The sequence below is a fragment of the Malaclemys terrapin genome, chromosome 2, assembly GCF_027887155.1.
Source record: "Malaclemys terrapin pileata isolate rMalTer1 chromosome 2, rMalTer1.hap1, whole genome shotgun sequence".
NCBI lineage: Eukaryota > Metazoa > Chordata > Testudines > Emydidae > Malaclemys > Malaclemys terrapin.
The window spans coordinates 214310943-214332389 of NC_071506.1; the positions used below are offsets into that span (position 1 = coordinate 214310943).

The 21447-nt window shown below is 41.2% G+C and overlaps 1 protein-coding gene across 6 annotated transcripts in view; it reads right to left on the reverse strand.

The window, feature by feature from the left end:
• RBMS3 (RNA binding motif single stranded interacting protein 3) overlaps positions 1 to 21447 on the reverse strand; it is a 908048-nt gene that overhangs the window by 373033 nt on the left and 513568 nt on the right. For all 6 annotated transcript variants that reach the window (XM_054019902.1, XM_054019901.1, XM_054019900.1 and 3 more), the window contains one exon: positions 15174 to 15232. In XM_054019902.1, coding sequence (XP_053875877.1) covers positions 15174 to 15232 — 59 coding nt within the window. The remainder of the gene's footprint in view (positions 1 to 15173; positions 15233 to 21447) is intronic.

Consider the following 21447-nt stretch of genomic DNA (forward strand, 5'->3'; position numbering starts at 1 on the left):
ACTTGTGGACAGTTGACCAGGTAGCAGCCCTACAGATCTCTTATATTGGTACCTGTGCCAGGAAGGCCACTGACAATGCTTGTGCTCTAATTGAGTGCGCCGTCATGATTGCCGGTGGAGGCACCTTTGCCAGCTCATAGGAGTAGTGGATGCAGGCCACGATCCAGGATGAAATCCTCTGAGCAGACACTGGGTGACCTTTCATTCAGTATGCCATCGCAACGAACAACTGCATTGACTTACGGAACGGCTTTGTTCTATCTATGTAGAAGGCCAGTGCCCTCCTGACATCCAGGGTGTGTAGCCTGTGCTCCTCATCTGATTTATGAGGTTTCAGAAAAAGGACGGGTAAGTATATGTCCTGGCTAGTATGAGTATGAAACTGGGAAATGACCTTCGGCAGAAACACTGGGTGTAGTCACAACTGGACCTTATTCTTATAGAAGACCAAGGTCAATGCCGGGGACGGGGTTGCGAAGGGAACTCCCTCCAATACTGTCAAGGCTGTATCCCCACTTTGAACTTTAGGGTACAAATGTAGGGGCCTGCATGAAAACTTCTAAGCTTAACTACCAGCTTAGGTCTGGTCCGCTGCCACCATCCCAATGGATTCCCTCCCTGGGAAGCCTTGAGAAACCTTTCACCAATTCCCTGGTGAATACAGATCCAAACCCCCTGGATCTAAAACAAGGAGAAATTAACCATTCCCCTCCTTCCTCCCACCAACTCCTGGTGAATACAGATCCAACCCCCTTGGATCTAAAACAAGAAAAAAAATCAATCAGGTTCTTAAAAAGAAGGCTTTTAATTAAAGAAAAAGGTAAAAATCATCTCTGTAAAATCAGTATGGAAAATAATTTTACAGGGTAATCAAACTAAAAGAGCTCAGAGGACTCCCCTCTAGTCTTAGGTTCAAAGTACAGCAAACAAAGATAAACACTCTAGTAAAAGGTACATTTACAAGTTGAGAAAACAAAGTAAAACTAAGACGCCTTGCCTGGCTTTTTACTTACAAGTTTGAAATAGGAGAGACTTGTTTAGAAAGATGGGGAGAACCTGGATTGATGTCTGGTCCCTCTCAGTCCCTAGAGTGAACGCACAACCCAAACAAAGAACACAAATAAAAGCCTTTCCCCCCCCCCCAAGATTTGAAAGTATCTTGTCCCCTTATTGGTCCTTTGGGTCAGATGCCAGCCAGGTTACCTGAGCTTCTTAACCCTTTACAGGGAAAAGGATTTTGGAGTCTCTGGCCAGGAGGGATTTTATAGTACTGTACACAGGACAGCTGTTACCCTTCCCTTTATAGTTATGACAAATACTGACCTGGGGTCCAACCACCAATCCAGGGATGACCAGATGTGATCCGACACCCTGACTACCCAGTATAGGTTGTACTAGTTAGGGATGTAGACCGATGCCAGCCACGCTTGCAGATGCCAGAGATGGAGCCGGGCATGACTGACCAAGTATGTACACGTAGCCATGTAGCCCAACAACCGTAGGCAGGTATGAGCTGCGATGAGTGGATGGCTCTTTACATGGGAGATCAGGTCCGACATGGCCTAAAAACATTCTTCTGGAAGGAAGGCTCTGGCTTGCGTGGAGTCGAGAACTGCCCCAATCAATTCTATTTGCTGGACCAGTGTTAAGGTGCATTTTTTCCTCATTTATTAACAGGCCCATGTCATGGCAAGTGGAACAGACCAGATCGAGGCTCCTCTGCACTTGCTCCTGAGACCTACCCTTGATGAACCAATTGTCAAGATACAGGAAGACCTGGACTCCTCAATGTCTCAGGTAAGCAGCCACTGGCGACATACACTTTGTGAACACCCTTGGGGCCCAAGAAAGGCCAAAGGGCAGTGCCGTGAATTTAAAATGGCGCCCGCCCACTATGAAATGGAGAACATAAGAATGGCCATACTGGGTCAGACCAAAGATCCATCCGTATCCTGTCTGCCAACAGTTGCCAATGCCAGGTGCCGCAGAGGGAGTGAGCCTAATAGGTAATGATCAAGTGAGCTCTCTCCTGCCATCCATCTCCACCCTCTGACAAACAGAGGCTAGGGACACCATTCCTTACCCATCCTGGCTAATAACCATTAATAGACTTAACCTCCATGAATTTATCTAGTTCTCTTTTAAATTCTGTTATAGTCCTTGCCTTCACAACCTCCTCAGGCAAGGAGTTCCACAGGTTGACTATGCACAGTGTGAAGAAGAATTTTCTTTTATTTGTTTTAAACCTCTTTTTTGAGATGAGGAGACCACATCTGTAAGCAGTATTCAAGATATGGGCATACCATGGATTTATATAAGGACAATAAGATATTCTCCATCTTATACTCTACCCCTTTTTTAATGATTCCTAACATCTTGTTTGCTTTTTTGACTGCCGCTGCACACTGTGTGGATGTCTTCAGAGAACTATCCACGATGACTCGAAGATCTCTTTCCTGATTACTTGTAGCTAAATTAGCCCCCATCATATTGTATGTATAATTGGGGTTATTTTTCCCAATGTGCATTACTTGACATTTACCCACATTAAATTTCATTTGCCATTTTGTTGCCCAATCACTTAGTTTAGTGAGATCTTTTTGAAGTTCTTCACAGTTTGCTTTGGTCTTAACTATCTTGAGCAGTTTAGTATCATCTGCAAACTTTGCCACCTCACTGTTTACCCCTTTCTCCATATCATTTATGAATAAATTGAATAGGATTGTTCCTAGGACTGACCCTTTGGGAACACCACTAGTTACCCCCTCCATTCTGAAAATTTACCATTTATTCCTACCCTTTGTTCCCTGTCTTTTAACCAGTTCTCAATCCATGAAAGGATCTTCCCTCTTATCCCATGACAACTTAATTTACGTAAGAGCCCTTGGTGAGGGACCCCGTCAAAGGCTTTCTGGAACTCTAAATACACTATTTCCACTGGATCCCCCTTGTCCACATGTTTGTTGACCCCTTCAAAGAACAGAAACCATGTTGACTTTTGCCCAACAATTTATGTTCTTCTATGTGTCTGACAATTTTATTCTTTACTATTGTTTCAACTAATTTGTCCAGTACTGACGTTAGACTTACCAATCTGTAATTGCTGGGATCACCTCTAGAGCCCTTTTTAAATATTGGCGTTACATTAGCTGTCTTCCAGTCACTGAGTACAGAAGCTGATTTAAAGGACAGGGTTACAAATCCTAGTTAATAGCTCTGCAATTTCACATTTGAGTTCTTTCAGAACTCTTGGGTGAATTACATGTGGTCCCAGTGACTTGTTACTGTTAAGTTTATCAATTAATTCCAAAACCTCCTCTAATGACACTTCAATCTGTGACAATTCCTCAGATTTGTCACCTACAAAGGATGGTTCAAGTTTGGGAATCTCCCTAACATCCTCAGCCATGAAAATTGAAGCAAAGAGGAAACGTCTGTGACCTTAGAATTTGGAAATAAGCATCCTTCAAGTCAAGGGTGGTGTACCAGTCTCCCAGATCCAGGGAGGGGATGATGGAGGCCAGGGAGACCAGGCAAAACTTCAACTTTCTGAGAGACTTGTTGAGGTGGCGCAGGTCCAGAGTGGGTCTGAGATCCCTTTTTGCTTTCGGGATTAGGAAGTAGCGGGAATAGAAACCTTTTGCCTTCATGTCCCGAGGGACCACCTCCTCCGAACCCAGATGCAGGAGGCTCTTGACCTCTTGAATGAGGAGTTGGTCATGATAAGGGTCCCTGAAGAGGGATGGGGAAGAGGGAGTTGGGAAGAAGGGGCGTCCAAAAATTGCAGGATATAGCCCTGAGATACTATATCCAGCACCCAGTCGTCCAAGGTGACTCACAACCAGGCCGAATGGTAGGGATGAAGGTGGTTGAGGAAAGAACAAGGTGGATCCGGGGAATTGACTGGGACATTACTCTCAAGTGTACCTTAAAAATGAGCACTTCGGGCCCCTAGGATGCTTTGCCAGACCGGGCTGTGCAGGTGAGGGGGAGGAGGGAGGGTGGCGATGACTAAAGCTCATGTCTCTATCCCTTCTCCTTGCAGACCCCTGACAGGCTGCCAAGGCCTTGGTAGCGGGGGCAGCTGGAACTGCTTCCGTGCAGACTGCAGCATATGCATGCCCAGCGAGCAAAGGGTGGCCCAAATGTTCTTTAACCCATGTAGCCTCACATCTGTCTACTCTGAAAAGAGTCAATTCCCATTGAATGGGAGGTTCTGGATAGAGGTATGCATCTCTTGGGAGCTGCACCTCATGACCACCGCCAACACAAGCACCCTAGCTGCCAAGTCTGTGGAAGGGACTCCCTGAACTTATGGTGGGAGTCCCATAAGTTAAAATTGTACCTGCCCAAGAGGGCCTGGTGGTTCACCACCCGGAATTGCAGGCCGGCTGTCAAATAATTTTTTTCTCACAAAAAGGCACAGTCTTTTGGCCTCTTTATTTTTGGGTGTTGAACTGGTATGCCCCTGCTTGTCCTTCTCGTTGGTCACAGAGACAACCAGTGAGCCCAGAGTTGGGTGGGTATAAAGGTACTCGAAGCTTTTGGCTGGGACAAAGTACTTCTTTTTGACCCTTTTGGAAGTGGGGGGGGATGAATGACGGGCTTTGCCAGAGGGTCTTGGGCAATTTTCAGGATCCTGCCATGCACTGGTAGTGCAACACAGACAGGGTAGAGGCAGAGAATACACTGAAAACAACATGACCACCTGCTCAGCCATCTTCTCCACCTCTAGGCCCAAGTTCTCAGCCACCCGTTGAAGCAGGGCCTGTTGTTCTTTAAATTCTCCAGCGGGCTGGCCCTGGAGGGCCCCGCGACTGCCTCATCTGGGGATAAAGATGAGTACTGTACCACTGGGGGAGGATCCGGGGCATCATCCCCCATGGGGGAAGGGAGTTTTGGGGTAGGCGCTGTCTCCTCTACCCTGACCTCCAAGTGCATTTCATGCACTGATCCCAGTGCCGTTGGCTGTTGCTCTGAGGTGGTGGCAGACGAGCGGTGCAAAGGGGGCATCATAATCACCGGCTTGCCCCACGCACTCCAGTAAGGCCATTGCACTCCACTGACCATTCTGCCAAGGCGGCGCCATAGACATTGAAGCAGCTTCAGGTGCCCAACTGAACCGGTAGAGTCTTGGCGAAGGGCTAAACCACCCTTCCGCGCTGGAGGAATCCCCTTCCAGTGACCACGGGAGGGCAGTCAACGCCTGTGTAAGCCTGCTGACCATCGTCGACGGAGATCAGTGCTTGGAGTGTGAGGATTGGTACCGGTATCGAGGGAACTGGTGCTGAGGCCGGGGGGGAACCAGAATTGTGACGGGGCAGGCGACGGAGATCTGCGCCAATATGACGACCAGCGGAAGGGTGAATGGTGCTGGTGGTACGGAGACCAGCATCTCCCCCTAGGTGATCCGCATTGAGATGGCAGGGACCTTGAACATGGTGCTGATGACCGAGAATGAGCCCCAGAGGATCTGGGCTGTGACGCCAGAGATCTGCGGCACGGAGATGGAAAGTGCTGCCTTGGCTCGGGTGATCGGTGGCGCTCCACTGCCTCCTAACGGGTCTTAGTGGCTGGCTTGTCCTTGAATGGAGCCTTTGCCGCTTCCCGCGGTGCCCGTGGAGGCCTCTGCTCTCTCAGAGCTGGGAGAGCTTGCAGAGGCGTTGATGCCACCACAAGTTTGGGTCCCCTACCACTCCCGGGAGTCAATGGTGGATCCTTTAAGGGGCTAAGGGCCCTGATCGGGAAGGCACATCCGCCTGGCTCCAGAGTGGTTGGGTGGCCCAAATTGGGGGAAAATGTGATTTTTTTTCTACTTGTTTCCTTTCCTGCTCCAAAATTTCTAAAAAATTGACCAGCTGTACAGTGAATCCAAAAAGATGTGGAAATTGTGTCAAAATGCTTCCCAACACTTTTCAGAATTTCCACTGAAATTTCAAAATTTTAAAAAATTCTACCATGTACCAGCATAAAAAAAAAACCTCACTATTTTTCATCTCAGGTATTGGCACAGGTAGCTTCAATATTACTTCACCCACCAAATTTCATTCTGTAGTTAATAAAGCTGAATCATGAACATGAAAGCCCCCCAGTTTAGATTTAGAGTTGATTAGCTTGAGAAGGTGACATAAGCATAACAAAGGCTCACAAACGAGAAGGCAAACAAAAAGAATTAAAAATGTATTATTTTTAAAAAACCACACACCTCTAAATTTTTATGTCCCACCAGGCCTATGCACCACTTAAATGCCACCTAAACAACACAGTAAGGCTTAAATGGGCCTTAAGCAATGCATACAAATTATGTGGGCCCTCTGCACAGGAGTGAATTTCACCCACTGCATAATGGCAAAGCAGGTGGCAAGCTGTGACTAATGCTTATTGTGCTAAAATATGCTTGCTTTACTGTCAACTCATCCTCCAGTTCTCCCACTTCCTCAGTTTGATTCTTCAGCTCATTATATCCTGTTATAATCTAAGCCCCAATCCCGCAAAGATATACGTGTTTGCTTAACTTGATGTACTGTGAGTATTCCCATTCAAGTCAGTAGCATGACTCACAGTGCATCAAGTTAAGCATGCACACCAGTCTTTTGAGAATCGAGGCCCCAGACTCTAAGCACTTTTGAGGAGGGCTGTCTTTTAATAAGTGTTTGTACTGGGTTTAGCACAACTGGCCCCTAACGCTATTAATACATGACAGTATTAACACTGTTTATCTCTTTGTACTGGCTGAACTGGTGGAGTGGTTCTTTTCCTCACGGCATAGAGGTGTGAGTTTTTGCTGCCAAAGGTTATGATTTTTTCCCCTCATTCCCCATATACATGCTCAAGCAGTTATATACAGTTATCAAAAAATGGCCATGTCATCTCTGAGCATGAAGCCCCAAACAGAGTGCACCAGTTCTCATGAAAATGCTGGCCTGGCTGGAATGCCTATTAATGCTTTACTTTCTGTTTATTACCCACTGAGAAAGAGAACATTTACTTAATTCACTTGACTAAAAGAGCTCCACTGTTATAAACAAGTCAGGAAAATGTATTAATTGAAAAAAATAAAAAATTATTACTTTTCTGATTTTCGGAATACCATAAAAGTGAAATTGAGCTATTCTGTAATTAACTGATGCTGATTCAGGATGGTTCCCGATGAGTAACTGTAATTCAGTAAGCGTCTGTCAGTATAGTTTGTTAGCAAATTGTCACTTTATATCAAGCATGTATGGGGGTTCTGGCGCACATATGAACCATCTAATGAAATACACGTACTGGAGCGAAATAAACAGGACAAAGGTGGTGAAAGCAAGCTAAGTAGTAGAAGTTGAGCAAGGCTGATCATGGCCCCTTATGGAACGACAGGATTCTGCTTCCACAGCAGAACCGTATTTTCTTGCATATTTTTAGAAACCTCCAAAACCTTTGGAAAAAATGGGTTTAGGATAAGCAAATGAGCATTGATACTGGGAGGCATGACCTGCTTCAAGTAATCACAGATCAGATAAATAGGTTTTTATATAAGCCATGGGATCCAGCAACATGCCATGAGAAAAGATCATAAAGTCCAAGCTAAGCAAATTGATTCTGCAGGATGGAGAAAAAGCAATTGTAGTGTCAGAAGATTTTAACCCAGCTAACCATGAACTAGTATTGAAAAAGTCCTCTTTAAGACTTCTGCTAACAGCCTATGGGACAAAGCAAATGTTTACAAATCACTCTTGACACCAGCAGACCTACAGAAAAATTACTCTTTGCCAAAACCCTTTTGAAATGGACACCAGGAGACTGACTGAGGGTTATATGGACCACAGTAACAACTATGAACAGAAAAATGATTTTTAACATCTATGACAGGATGATAAATGATTGGTTTATTCACCAATGATTTGGGGTTACAATTCTGGAACTGGTATTCAACAAATTAAAAAACTGAAGTAATCAAGGATAAAATGATATACCACAGCATAGTTGAGCATCTTGGGGTCCTTATGAAAAACACTTTTGAGGTCATTTATCAGTTCATTTATCACGGGATAATGACCCAGGAAAAAGTCTCCTAAATGGCAAAAAAATTATTTAAATAAGAGAGTCTGGAGAACTAATTAAGGTGGCGTTTCCTCTCTAGAAGACTTGACCTTAAACTCAATACACAAATTTGACAGGATTGACTTAAAACAGGACAGACTTTAAATACAGTCAAGAATTGTGTCTGGCATGAGCTGTAACAAATGAGAAGTAATACTCTGCAGACATGTTGGAGGGTGTCTCTCCAACACAGTCTTTGCAATGGGATGAAGACAACCAGGGCTGCCATCATGTAGGTACAGTAAGAAGTTCAGAACTATTCATGGAAACCCCTTTTAGTTCCATTAGTGATAACTTTGGAAGCGTTTATAAATGTACAAATATGAACTGCCATCTCCAAGTTATCTGCAGTGTTGTAGTAGCTGTGTTGGTCCCAGGAGATGAGAGAGACAAGGTAGGTAAGGTAATATATTTTATTGGGCCAGCTTCTTTTTTTGGCCCAGACCTAAAGAACAATTCTCAAAGCATGCACCTTTCACCAACAGAAATTGGTCCAATAAAAGATATTACCCCACCTATCTCTTCTCTCTTATCTCCAAGTTAATTAACCCAGCTAAGGCATCCTCAGTCAGATCCCATTTGCAAATCACCCAGGTTATTGTTAATTAGTCAAACTTGTGGAGTTGTATTAGGACAGGGTCATCAACAGGCGGACCACAGGCCAAATCCGGATGGCCAGATGCTTTTGAACGGACCCCGACATCTTTTTATTTACATATTATCATTATTGTTATTTTTTATTATTATTTTCTTTGGAGTCTGCACCTTGACTATACCTTAACCCAGAAATTTGGACCTTGAGCAAAAATAATTGACTACCCTGTATTAGGATTTATGGGCCTACTTCAAAGCAAAGTGTAGTCAACAGAAAGACTGCCATTGACTTCAGGGGGCTTTTTCAGGCCTTATAACACATAAATATTGCAGCCAGTAGAGCGTAGTCAGGTCTTGAGCATCCACAGTGCGTAGTGACGCACATACATGTTGAGGGAGGATAAAGATAGACAGAAGATCTGATTTTCAGAGCTACCGAATACCAAAATCAAGGAGAGCTGTACATCCTAAGATCCTTTGAAAAAGCAAACCAATAGTTAGTTTATCTTGATACAAATTTGGTTCAAGGACAATAGTAATTAATAAAATACTGCCTTCAAGTTTGCACACTCTCCGACTTCAAATAATATAGCTGGATGCCAGGAACTGTTTTTATTCAAGGAAAATATTTACCACTATTTCCTTTAGAGCAAACCAGTACTGTTTTCAGAGTTGCCAATTCTTGTGATTTAATTTCAAGTATTTGGTGTGTTTCTTAGGGACGAGGCACCCAAATTCATGTGATTACACGAGAATCTTAGATTTCATTTTAAAACAAAGTTTCTAGGCCCCATGATTGGGAAGAAAAGCTTGAGAAGAGGCTTAGAAACCAGAAGGCAAATAAGAACCCAAAACGTATTATTTAACAAACAAAAAAAACCCTCCTCATTTTAAAGCCAGTCTGCATTTTTGAGGATGACAGAATTGGGTTTTATAAAAAATATAAATATAAAATTTGTCATACAATACAAGGAAAACTATCAGTAATATGACTGAACTTGGGACTATGTGACACAATGGGTTAAGGCAGTGACCTTTCAACTCTGGGACTTCTATCCTTGCTTGCCTAAAAAGCTTGGCATATCTTAGCATAATTTGCAGTCTCTGCTCAAGGGGCCCAAGACCGAGTAAGCAAGGGCTGCCACACGTCAGAACTGAGATGGAATAGCAGAGCTGTGCAGAGAAACTTGCAGTGTGCCTGCCAACGCTCATCCTCTAGCCAGCCCTGTCAGATCCCTCACTTCCATGAAAACCATAACATTAAAATGCTACATATCCCTACATTTTAACAACATGTAGATTCTTATCTCACTGATGGTATGGAACATTATTTTAAAAAGAACTAGGACCGTAAAATCACCACATTCATTATGTATCCAGCTATCTAAAATAGGAGATTCTATTTTTTTTATATAAGCATATGGTTTCAAAATTAAATAAATGTGTCTTACAAATTATTTCCTGTCCATGAGAGCCATTCTCCCCCATGCATGCTGAGCATGCCCTCCCGGTGTGTGGAGTTTACATCAGTGAACAGGCATAGAACCACTTTGCTGATTTTCTCTCTCTCTTTCTCTCTCTCACGAAATGGCAGTTCTGAGAATCATAACTAATAGAGCACACTTATTTCAGTTTGTGCTATTCCCAATAAATAAAATTTATTATCTAAAGAGCTGTCTACGGAGCTTAGCTGCTTTCTTCACTAGAATATGATTTCACATGGGCCTGCTCCATGTTGCTGCTATTCTGAGCCAAACTCCTTCACTTTAAATATGGTAACACAATAATAATAAATAAATACAAAGCATGGATACAGCAATACATATTTTCAAAGTGACATAAGAGCATTAATCTTCAGAGTCCAGCTGTAAAATAGGTTACTGTCTCAGTTTACAGATCTATACAATATATTACATACATACCTATCCAGATGCTTCTAAGGAGCATCCGAGCACCTCATATACCTTAGGTTTCAGTTCATGAGGGTACTTAAGCACATGAATAGTCCCACATACTTAAATTTAAGACAAGACATACCAATATCGGTGCAGAGGTAGTTGGCATCACCATATCACTTCCTGCTGATTGCCTCTCTACTCTTGTGGCAGCCCTGTAGCTAGGGCAACAAGGTCACCCTTTTCTATACACAAGAAAGATAAATTTATATATGAAAAGACTCAATGGGCTTTGAATGTTGGGCTCAATACAGAGCTAACTGGCTGTAGCTGAATGACCTGTGATATACAGGAGGGCAGACTAGATGTTCCCTTCTGACCTTAAACTTTAAGAAACCTCTATGAAAGCATGTTTGTAATCCAAACTTTCGCCTTTTAAATATGAATGAGTAGTATCTAGCAATAGGTTTCTGGAAAAGAAAGAGGTTTCAGTGAAGGGGGGAGGGATAGCTCAGTGGTTTGAGCAATGACCCTGCTAAACCCAGGGTTGTGAGTTCAATCCTTGAGGGGGCCATTTAGGGATTCGGGGCAAAATCTGTCTGGGGAGTGGTCCTGCTTTGAGCAGGGGGTTGGACTAGATGACCTCCTGAGGACCCTTCCAACCCTGATATTTTATGAAGAATGACAATTACATATGAAGTCTCTGTGATTTCCCTCCAAAGACAAAACACTGCCACTCATTAAATCAAGGCAGGCACTCTATTCTGTAAAATGAAGTCTAAGGTTGAAGCGTCTGTCTTCTAGAAGCTACTGCATTTCATGGTTTTTATTTCATAAAACTGAATGATCCCCATAGGTAGGAATTAAGACTTCTGGTCATTCTCCCATGGTTCATCTTTTAAGGTGCTGATGAAATGCCCAAGACAATGTGAGCTCCTGATTAAACTAGGAAGCAAATCTGTATGCACACCATTAAAGAGTCTGCAAGGGCAGATGCAGATGACAGTAATTCATACATTAAGGAATGGGCTTGTATATTTGGCAGATTAACTGTTCTGTATTCCATTGCTATGAGGTATGGAAACTGTACTGTGAAATATCCATTACTCATTCCCTCTGCTCTAAACACGTAAGCCTATCAAAGGCAAGCCAGTTGGAGGAAAAAAACCCTGCAAAGGGAAGAGTCTATGCATTTAAGATTAATGCTTCTCTTACATAATTTTCCCTGACTTTTAAAATCAGCAAATACGCTAGACCCAGAAGGCAAATGCATGGAAAGAAAAGCAAAAACAGCAAAAATTCTCCAACTTGTACATTAGGTGTCATCAGGCTTTTGTGTTTGAACATCTGAATGAATCATATGTGCATTTTTCATTACGCTCCATATGTGATTGTTCCCTGTTTTGTTCAGTGATTTTTGGCCACTTTGTCATGGCTGTGCTTGGGTTTTTTTTGTTTTTAATATACTGTTCTATTACAGAATGATTGTTGCTGCTGCTATGCCTCAGTGTGTATGATACCCAAGAAGAATAATCTTGAAATGAAAGAATACGTCAAAAGGTTTCCCTAGTGAACTATCTTGGAATATATGTTTCCTTGGATCTGACTGTTTAACCCTCACTAGAAAAAAAAATGTTTTGATAACACTAGTCCTTAACATGGTGCAAGTGAATTTTTACAGACAGAAGAATGTTGAAGAATAAGTCAAACCAAATTTCAATCTGTTTTCCTCATTGTTGGAAAAGGATACACTTAACACTTCCAGTTAGACAGAGCATTCTCTCTCAATGGGTCTGTGAGGAATCTCATTGTTACCTATGCAATTTCTTAAAATTATCTTCTTTTTGCTGTTATGTGAACTCTTTATTTGGAGGTTATAGTTTTCAAAACCAATGCTGTAATTTGGCCAAATTTCAAATGGCACTGAAATATGTTTCTGAGTCTTAAAATCACAAGATGACTTCCACCACTCTCAAATTTGACTATAATCACTCCCTTTATATTTGATGGTACACCACCTACATTACAGACTGGTGAGCCTACTTGACTGGCCATCTCATTTTTGCACCTTTAGGAAGTTTGTTTTGCCAAACAGGAATGAACTGTATTTAAATAAGCAAAATGTTCATCTTTACCACATTTGCCATCTCCATGCCATCTATTGTAAATAAGTCCATGTTTCTAATCATTCAATTGTACTACTCATGCCATAAAGATCTTTCCTCTAAAATCTGAGCAAATGTGTCTCACTTTTTCCTTGCTGTAAACTATAGTGAAAACAAACCTTATTAAATTCTCATTATTACATAGCACCTATTGTTGTGATATAGCAGAATACAAAATGAAACAGCCCCAAACCCGAGAAAGAGAAGGTGAAATCCCTCCATTCTCTTCTTTCTGCCTCTCAGCATCCTCTTCCCCTGCACATTTTTGTACGTATTTTCCAGCCACATCTTTTCCTTGTATTATAGCCCGTCATTATTTCCAAAAGATTGGTGAGAAAGAACGGTGGTGCAGTGCTGAACATAAGGCACCATGTTGTCAGATTGCTTGATGAGACAGACACTGCTGTTAATTTTAAAGCAGCAGCAAGCACCCCACCTTGCATATGCAGCCCAGCATAGCATGTTTACAATGAGTCCTAGAGTCTGACTACATGCACCTGGTGGCAAACCATGCCTTTTTGGGACTGTGATGGTTTGTCAGGGTAGAATTTCAGTCCTCATTCCTAATATACCCTTGTGTGGCTATCCAGTACTGCTGCTGCATGGGTTATAGGGGAAAACTCCATCTGCTTCTTCTGCCAGTTACTAAGCAAACTTTTGTAACACTGGCAGGATTTTGCCCCTTCTCACTTTTTCTCAAGTTTCCTTCCATATTTCACCTCTTCTCACCTTATCTCATCACTAACCTTATATTTTCACTTAGTTTACTACCTTAATCTGATGAGGTTCAACAAGGACAAGTGCAGAGTCCTGCACTTAGGAAGGAAGAATCCCATGCACCGCTACAGACTAGAGACCGAATGGCTAGGAAGCAGTTCTGCAGAAAAGGACCTAGGGATTACAATGGACGAGAAGCTGGATATGAGTCAACAGTGTGCCCTTGTTGCCAAGAAGGCTAACGGCATTTTGGGCTGTATAAGTAGGGGCATTGCCAGCAGATCGAGGGACGTGATCATTCCCCTCTATTCGACATTGGTGAGGCCTCATCTGGAGTACTGCATCCAGTTTTGAGCCCCACATGAGAAGAAGGATGTGGAAAAATTGGAAAGAGTCCAACGGAGGGCAACAAAAATTATTAGGGGTCTGGAGCACATGACTTATGAGGAGAGGCTGGGATTGTTTAGTCTGCAGAAGAGAAGAATGAAGGGGCGATTTGATAGCTGCTTTCAACTACCTGAAAGGGGGTTCCAAAGAGGATGGATATAGACTATTCTCAGTGGTACCAGATGACAGAACAAGGAGTAATGGTCTCAAGTTGCAGTGGGGGAGGTTTAGGTTGGATATTAGGAAAAACTTTTTCACTAGGAGGGTGGTGAAGCACTGGAATGGGTTACCTAGGGAGGTGGTGGAATCTCCTTCCTTAGAGGTTTTTAAGGTCAGGCTTAAAGCCCTGGCTGGGCTGATTTAGTTGGGGACTAGTCCTGCTTTGAGCAGGGGGTTGGACTAGATGACCTACTGAGGTCCCTTCCAACCCTGATATTCTATGATTCTATGATTCTATGATAAAGATGCCACAGTCCTTTTCTTACCACGGTTACATAGAAAATGATTGCTGTCCACAATCCACTCCATGTGAGACAAATCCAGTTAGACATTAGTGCACAAAGATTCTGCAGTTCACTAGCTATGGAATTACAATTTTATCCTTCAGGGAAGTGGACTCCACTGTGAGAACCAACACTCCAGTAAAGTGAAAGTCCCACCCATGGAAAAGATGGACCTTCAGACTGATTACAGATAATAATTCTAGTCTTCAGAAATCTCTGTATATATCTATCTAGACAAAGATATAGACCCATGCAAACATCATATCTCCACAGTACACATTGTATTTCACTAAAAAACAGAGAATATTTTGAAATATTACCAGAGAAATTAAAAATGCAAAACTGCAAGAGTAAGAGAAATCATTTTCATATCACTATGTCACAATTTTATGATCAATGTTGTGCCACAGTGCATATTTTCTTCTTCCAATAATGTAGTCTGAGACATTCTAGAATAGAAAAAATAAGCCAGGTTTTGCTTGGGAAAGTTTTCCCAAGGGTTTCTCATTTTTATATAGGAAATCAATTTGCATCACTGATGATATCATTCAAATCAGACAACGCTATGTGGTTAGAAGGTAATTTACTTTTCTACCAAAGCAATTTGATACTTGTTCTGATTTGCGATTTTCATTTTGTTTGTTAATGAAAAAAATTAATGAGCAATGTTACTGGAAAATACAACTCAGAGCACTGGCATTATTAAATATGTTTGCAATATACTGTACATTGTCTTGATTGCACAGTCGGAGCCCAAACCTTGGCGGATGGAATACCAGTCAATCAGCCAAACAGACACCGAACTCATCTGGAGGACTCTTTGCACATACCTTTGCACTGATTTGTGTTTTTGTCAAGAATTGCCTTTGTGGATACAATTTTCCCATACCTACAGAGAAAGAAAAGAAAAAAAAAGAAAAAGAAAAAAGAAAAATGCATGTTATTATATTTTAACCCTAGATCCATGCAGACTATTCCATGCAGTTTATTATATATATATATATATATATATATGCACACACACACACACACGAGAGAGGGGGGTTCACCCATAGAAAAGGTACAGGATGGACAGCAAGCTTCCCTGCATTCCCCCTGCACTGCAATGCAGATCTTGAGGGATGTTCATTTTCCATGCCCATTCAAACTCTGATCTCTACACTGAGACTGCCAACAAAAATGCCAGTTACAGGAATGGCCAGTAGGGTGTCCAGATAGACAAAGATGTTTCTCTGGTGAAGGAAATTAACTTAATTTAAATGTATATTTGCATTTTAAGCCATCAAAGGAAGTTTTGTTTTTTAATGGGAATGGAGCAGATGCTTTCCCACAATTCACCAAATGCCCTATAAAACTGGCTGACAAAAAAAAAAAAAAAAAAAGAGATCCAGAGGAAGAATTATTTTTTTTAAGAGGTATCTAGTACATTTTAGACAGTCAAAGGGGTTTTTTAAAATTGTTTTTGTATATTTAGGCTTTTCTAGCTGAATATTGACGAGTGTTTGCATATATAGCACTACAACAAATAACACAGTTTAAGAGTACCTCCACAAGACTCACTCTTGAGAGGGAATTTTAATTTCATGGACCAGTTACAACTTGTTGCATTCAACAGTTAGACCACAAAGTGAGTGCCTGTCTTTAACTCAAAGAGAAGAGGACTGAAAATGCATATTTGATAGTCAGTTTGGAAATAGTTTATGTCATGTAATAACAGCAAAGAATCACAGAAAGGGCCACTTTTTGCAATCACTGAATACCAGACCTAGGTGAAAAAAGAAAAACAATATTATCCCTGAAGCTACACTGTCTTCATCTTTGCTTCACTGCCCAGCTCCTCCTAGAACCTTTCCCTAAACCCTCTCTCCCACCAAATTTGAAGAAAGAGTACACACATTCTCACAGGGTGTGCTTTCATTTTGGAAGATGCACATGTCAAACATGCCATGCCATCATGAATCGTGATACCACCACCAGATACCATGATCACGGGCACAATACATAAGATACACAGACAGTCAGTCAGTCTTTAGCAATAATCATTTTGGTCCTTACTCAAGAAAGCACTTAAGCATGTGCATAAAGTTAAACGTAATCTTATGTGCCTTGCTGAACAGAGGCATTCCAAAGTTGGGGCCTTTATGTCCACTTCCCTTACATTATTCTTTACATGAGTATTTGCAGTGGACTTTAGTCACAGCCAAAAACCAGCAAGCACACATCCTAAGAATATACAGTAGAACCTCAGAGTTACGAACACCTCAGGAATGGACGTTGTTCATAACTCTGAAATGTTTGTAACTCTGAACAAAATGTTATGGTGTCTCTTTCAAAAGTTTATAACTGACTGACTGAATATAGCTTTGAAACTTTACTATGCAGAAGAAGATTTCCATAACTTGCATCTGAAGAAGTGAGGTTCTTACCCACAAAAGCTTATACTCCCAATACTTCTGTTAGTCTTAAAGGTGCCACAGGACCCTCTGTTGCTTTTTACAGATTCAGACTAACACGGCTACCCCTCTGATACTTGACACCATGCAAGACACTGCATTTAGCCATATGGAATGGAAATCTATCAACCTCATGCCTCTGGAGATTTCCATTACTTGCATCTGAAGAAGTGAGGTTCTTACCCACGAAAGCTTATGCTCCCAATAGTTCTGTTAGTCTTAAAGGTGCCACAGGACCCTCTGTTGCTTTATGCAGAAGAAAAATGCTGCTTTCCCTTTATTTTTTTAATAGTTTACATTTAACACAGTGTTGTACTGTATTTGCTTTTTTTTTCATCTATGTTGCTGCCGGATTGTGTACTTCCAGTTCCAAATAAGGTATGTGATTGACTGGTCAGTTCGTAACTCTGGTGTTTGTAACTCTGAGGTTCTACTGTAGTGCCAAATTCTCTGCTGGTGTGATTTACAAACATTTTATGGGTAAATTTACACCAGCAAAAAATTTGGCCCATGAAGTGCATTTTCATTTATTTGATGTATAAACCAAATAAATGCAATATATACAAATAAGCAAATAAACAATGCCTATCTATTGTCTTAACAGTCTTTGACAGATACTGAGAAAGAGAATCCAATTAAAATCAGCAGTTAACCCACAACAACCTCAAATAAAATTCAACCCCCAATTAAACTTTCTCAAAAAAATCCCCTAACATTAGTCTTCATTAGGACTCTCTTGTAACATAAAAACTCCAAAGGAATGGATATGCTGTTCCATCCAAGCCTGTGAGATTTAGAAGTCTGGGCATACAGTGGTTTGCTTGTGAGTGCAAGAACCCAGAGCCTGAAATCTGAAGCAATTACTTAAATCTGCTTTACTCTTTTGAATTTCTTGCCAACCAAAAGAGACATTTGTGGTTCCATTACATTTACTATGGACTTTCCAAGGTTATTTGCTATACACCGCAATCCTGCAAACACTTAGTCACATAAGTCATTTCACCTGTGGAAGTAGTCCCGTTCATTCCAGTGGAACTACTCAAGCAAGTAAAGTTACTCATGCAGCTAAGTTGGCAGAGTTGGACTCTATTGGAATAGTAAGAGGTGCTAAAGAATGTTCTCCACTATATGAAAAGCCTTTCACATTAATATATAGATATAAACCCTGAGTACTACCACAAGAAAGTAACTAGAATTAATTTGGACACCGTTTTCCTAAATACTTCACAGTAATTGGAACATGAGCCCTGATGAGCGGTGATGATTTGAGTTCTGCAAGGTAGAAAAGTATTTAGTTTATTAAGAAAATGATGATAATTTTCTTGCATAGGAGGACTGTAATACAAGACTCTGATTCCCCTTCAGATTTAGTTGCCTTTCCTGTCAGGATAAACTGTGTAATTTCGATTCTATTCACACAGAGGTTCCAAAAGTGGATTCCACAATGGGAATTCACACATAAATATGATGTAATAATACAATGTAGCTCAAGAGATGGCCTCTTAATCTTATTTTAAATGCTAACTACTAGTTATTAAAATCCAACTGTCCATACGTTTGCTCTGTACAATACAGAAACTCCTCGCTTAACGTTGTAGTTTTGTTCCTGAAAAATGCAACTTTAAGCGAAACGATGTTAAGCGAATCCAATTTCCCCATAAGAATTAATGTAAATAGGGGGAGGTTAGGTTCCAGGGAAATTTTTTTCACCAGACAAAAAACTATATTTTTCTATATATACATACACACAGTATAAATTTTAAACAAACAATTTAATACTGTACACAGCAATGATGATTGTGAAGCTTGAATGAGATGGTGAAGTTAGAGGGTGGAAGAGGATGGGATATTTCTAAATAATAAACTAGCAATTGGCTGAGCCCTCAAAGGTTAACATGTTGCTAATGTAGCCTCACACTCTACAAGGCAGCACAAATGGAGGAAGGGCAGACAGCATGGCAGACAGAGACAGAGATACACACCCTGTGTGAGAGAGAGAGAGATGCGCATTGCCCCTTTAAGTACGCTGACACCACTCTATGTACACTTCCTTTTTAAGTAGATCAGGAAGTTGAGACAACAGCTTCGGCCAGCAACCTCCATCCATCCTGAGCCCTGCCATGTCCCCACCCTGCTCTATATGGAGAAGGGGTAAGCGGGGTGCAGGAGCAGGGATGAGGGGGACGCCCTGACATTAGCCCCTTTGTTCCCCCACCCTGCACAGCAAGCAGGAGGCTCCTGGGAGCAGCTCCAAGGCAGAGGGCAGGAGCAGCACATGGCAGTGGGGGGAGGGACAGGGAACTGCTGGCAATTGATAGCCTGCTGGGTGGCTGCTGCACAGGGAACTTAGGGGAATGGGGAACTGATGGGGGGCTCCCAGCCCACCTTGGATCCAAGCCCCCACCAGCTAGCTGCAAGGGACTGCTCTTCCTACAAGCAGTGGCCAAAGCAGGCGGCTGCCAAACAATGTTATAAGGGAGCATTGCGCAACTTTAAACGAGCATGTTCTCTAATTGGTCATCAATGAAACAACGTTAACCGGGATGACTTTAAGTGAGGGGTTACTGTACTCATATTTTTAAATATAAAGATACTAGACATATAGGTTTGTGTGTGTCATGAGAACACATTATCACTATTTAGTTTCCTGCTGAATTATAGTGTCTGTTTTTGAAACCATCCTTCCACAAGGTCTATATTCAAGTGCTTCATCAAAGAAATTTTATGGGAAGCACCATAGTTCAAAACCCACTATCATCTACACTTTGGATTTCTTATACATCTCTTTAAGTTGATCCTTGCTGCATCACTATACCTAAATGGGAGTGGATGTTAGGAACTTGAGAGGCTGTGAGCGGGTCATTTGAAGGGGTTTCCATTTTGCAGGGTTCAACAGACCCATTTTGCATTTTCCATGAAATTTTTCACAAAACTTTTTTATTGTCAACATTATTAAAAATTTCAAAATGTTTTAATTTATCAGTTTCCATAAAATTTCAGTGATAATTTTGATAGACATTTGGATGAGAAATGTTGCAAAAAAATTGAAGAAAACAAAAATTTAAAGATTTTTTTAAACAAATAAAAACTGTAAAAGGTCTGCTTTTCAACAAAGAGCCTTTTCCTTTGGAAAAAAAATGTCTATCAGCTCTAGTACTTATTAGTTTTGGGTGAAACTACTCAAAACTTCACACTAAATGTTCTGGGAGTCAATGGAACCAAAAACTCGAAGCAAAACTGATCCAAAACCTCACATTTCTCAAGGTCTCGGATGAAAACCTAAATTAAAATCAGAGCTTCATAGCACTAGGCACTTCTAGCTTACACATAGCAAAAGACAGTCCCTGACATGAGCAGCTTACTGTTTCAATAATCATGCAATATCACTCAGTTTTGCAAGGTTTTACCATAAAAATAGTCATCAGCCCAGGTTCACAAACCTAAATTTAAGGTTTAACTTCTGCTTTGGGTTTTACCACAAAAGTTTTACACAGCTCTATCTCTAATGTTTCACTTTCATTTCTTTTGCCTTCCTGAAAAAGATCAGCTTCTGCATGTCAACCAAACCCAAGGAAAACTCCAGTAGTGTATGATATTGGTAACAATTTAAAATAAAATAAACTTTTCTTCAGTTCTGTGTACATTACTAGCTTCAATTACTGAAGGTGGTTTCAGGTTATGAATCTGGCTTTAAGGTTTACCTAGGGCCTCATCCTGCAGTCCACATAAACCCAGAACTCCCAGAGACTTAATTGAGATTTCTGGGTGGATAAGGAATGCAGAATAGACAGAATTTATGATGTTGTTTAGCTGGTATCTCAGTAACAGTATGATATTATTTAACAACCGATCACACTTTTTAAAGGCTCCAGGTGGTAGATCAGCATTTATGCAGCAAATACCAGCAGAAAGTTAGCTGGCATGTTAATCATCTTCTATCTGGTGTTAAAATTATATGGAGCACTTAGAGAACACTTCAGTTGCAGCTGATGTGAATACACAAAGTGTAAGATTCTTTTCCATTGTCTACACCAGCGATCCCCAAACTTTTGAGGGTTGTCCCCTCCACCCCCAAAGCCAGATTCCTCCAGATTTATTAATTTATATATAAGCATCTTACATGGGTTTGTTTTGGGATGGGAAAGTCACACAGATTTCTGAAAAAATTCTCCACAGATACCTTATAGAATTTGGTAAGAATCGTTATTTATCTTACTGTACACCCGCCCATTCATTGAGATGTGTCGTCCATACAGATTCTATTCTTGGTGTACACTTGCTCAATGAATGTGATAGTAATCTTGCACACATGGGGCACATTCACACCAAGTGGAATCTATGTGGACTACCACTTGAAAAATTTCTGTTTCACGTGATCATTTCTGTTCATTCCACTTACTGCTGAACTGCATTTTTAATCCTGTACTTTTTTTAATGAAAGATACTTTCCGTACTATTTCAGCCATTTAAAAAAATGATTTGTTTTTCCTTAAAAATCAAAGGGCCTCATATCTTTTGAAGAAAAGCTCTGCAACCACAAAATCTTCTTATTTGCCTGTGATCACAGTAGCAGAACTTACACCACTTTTACTTTCATGAATCTGTGCATGTGTTTGGGGAAGAGGAGGTCAGTGAATCAGGCTGTTGGGTT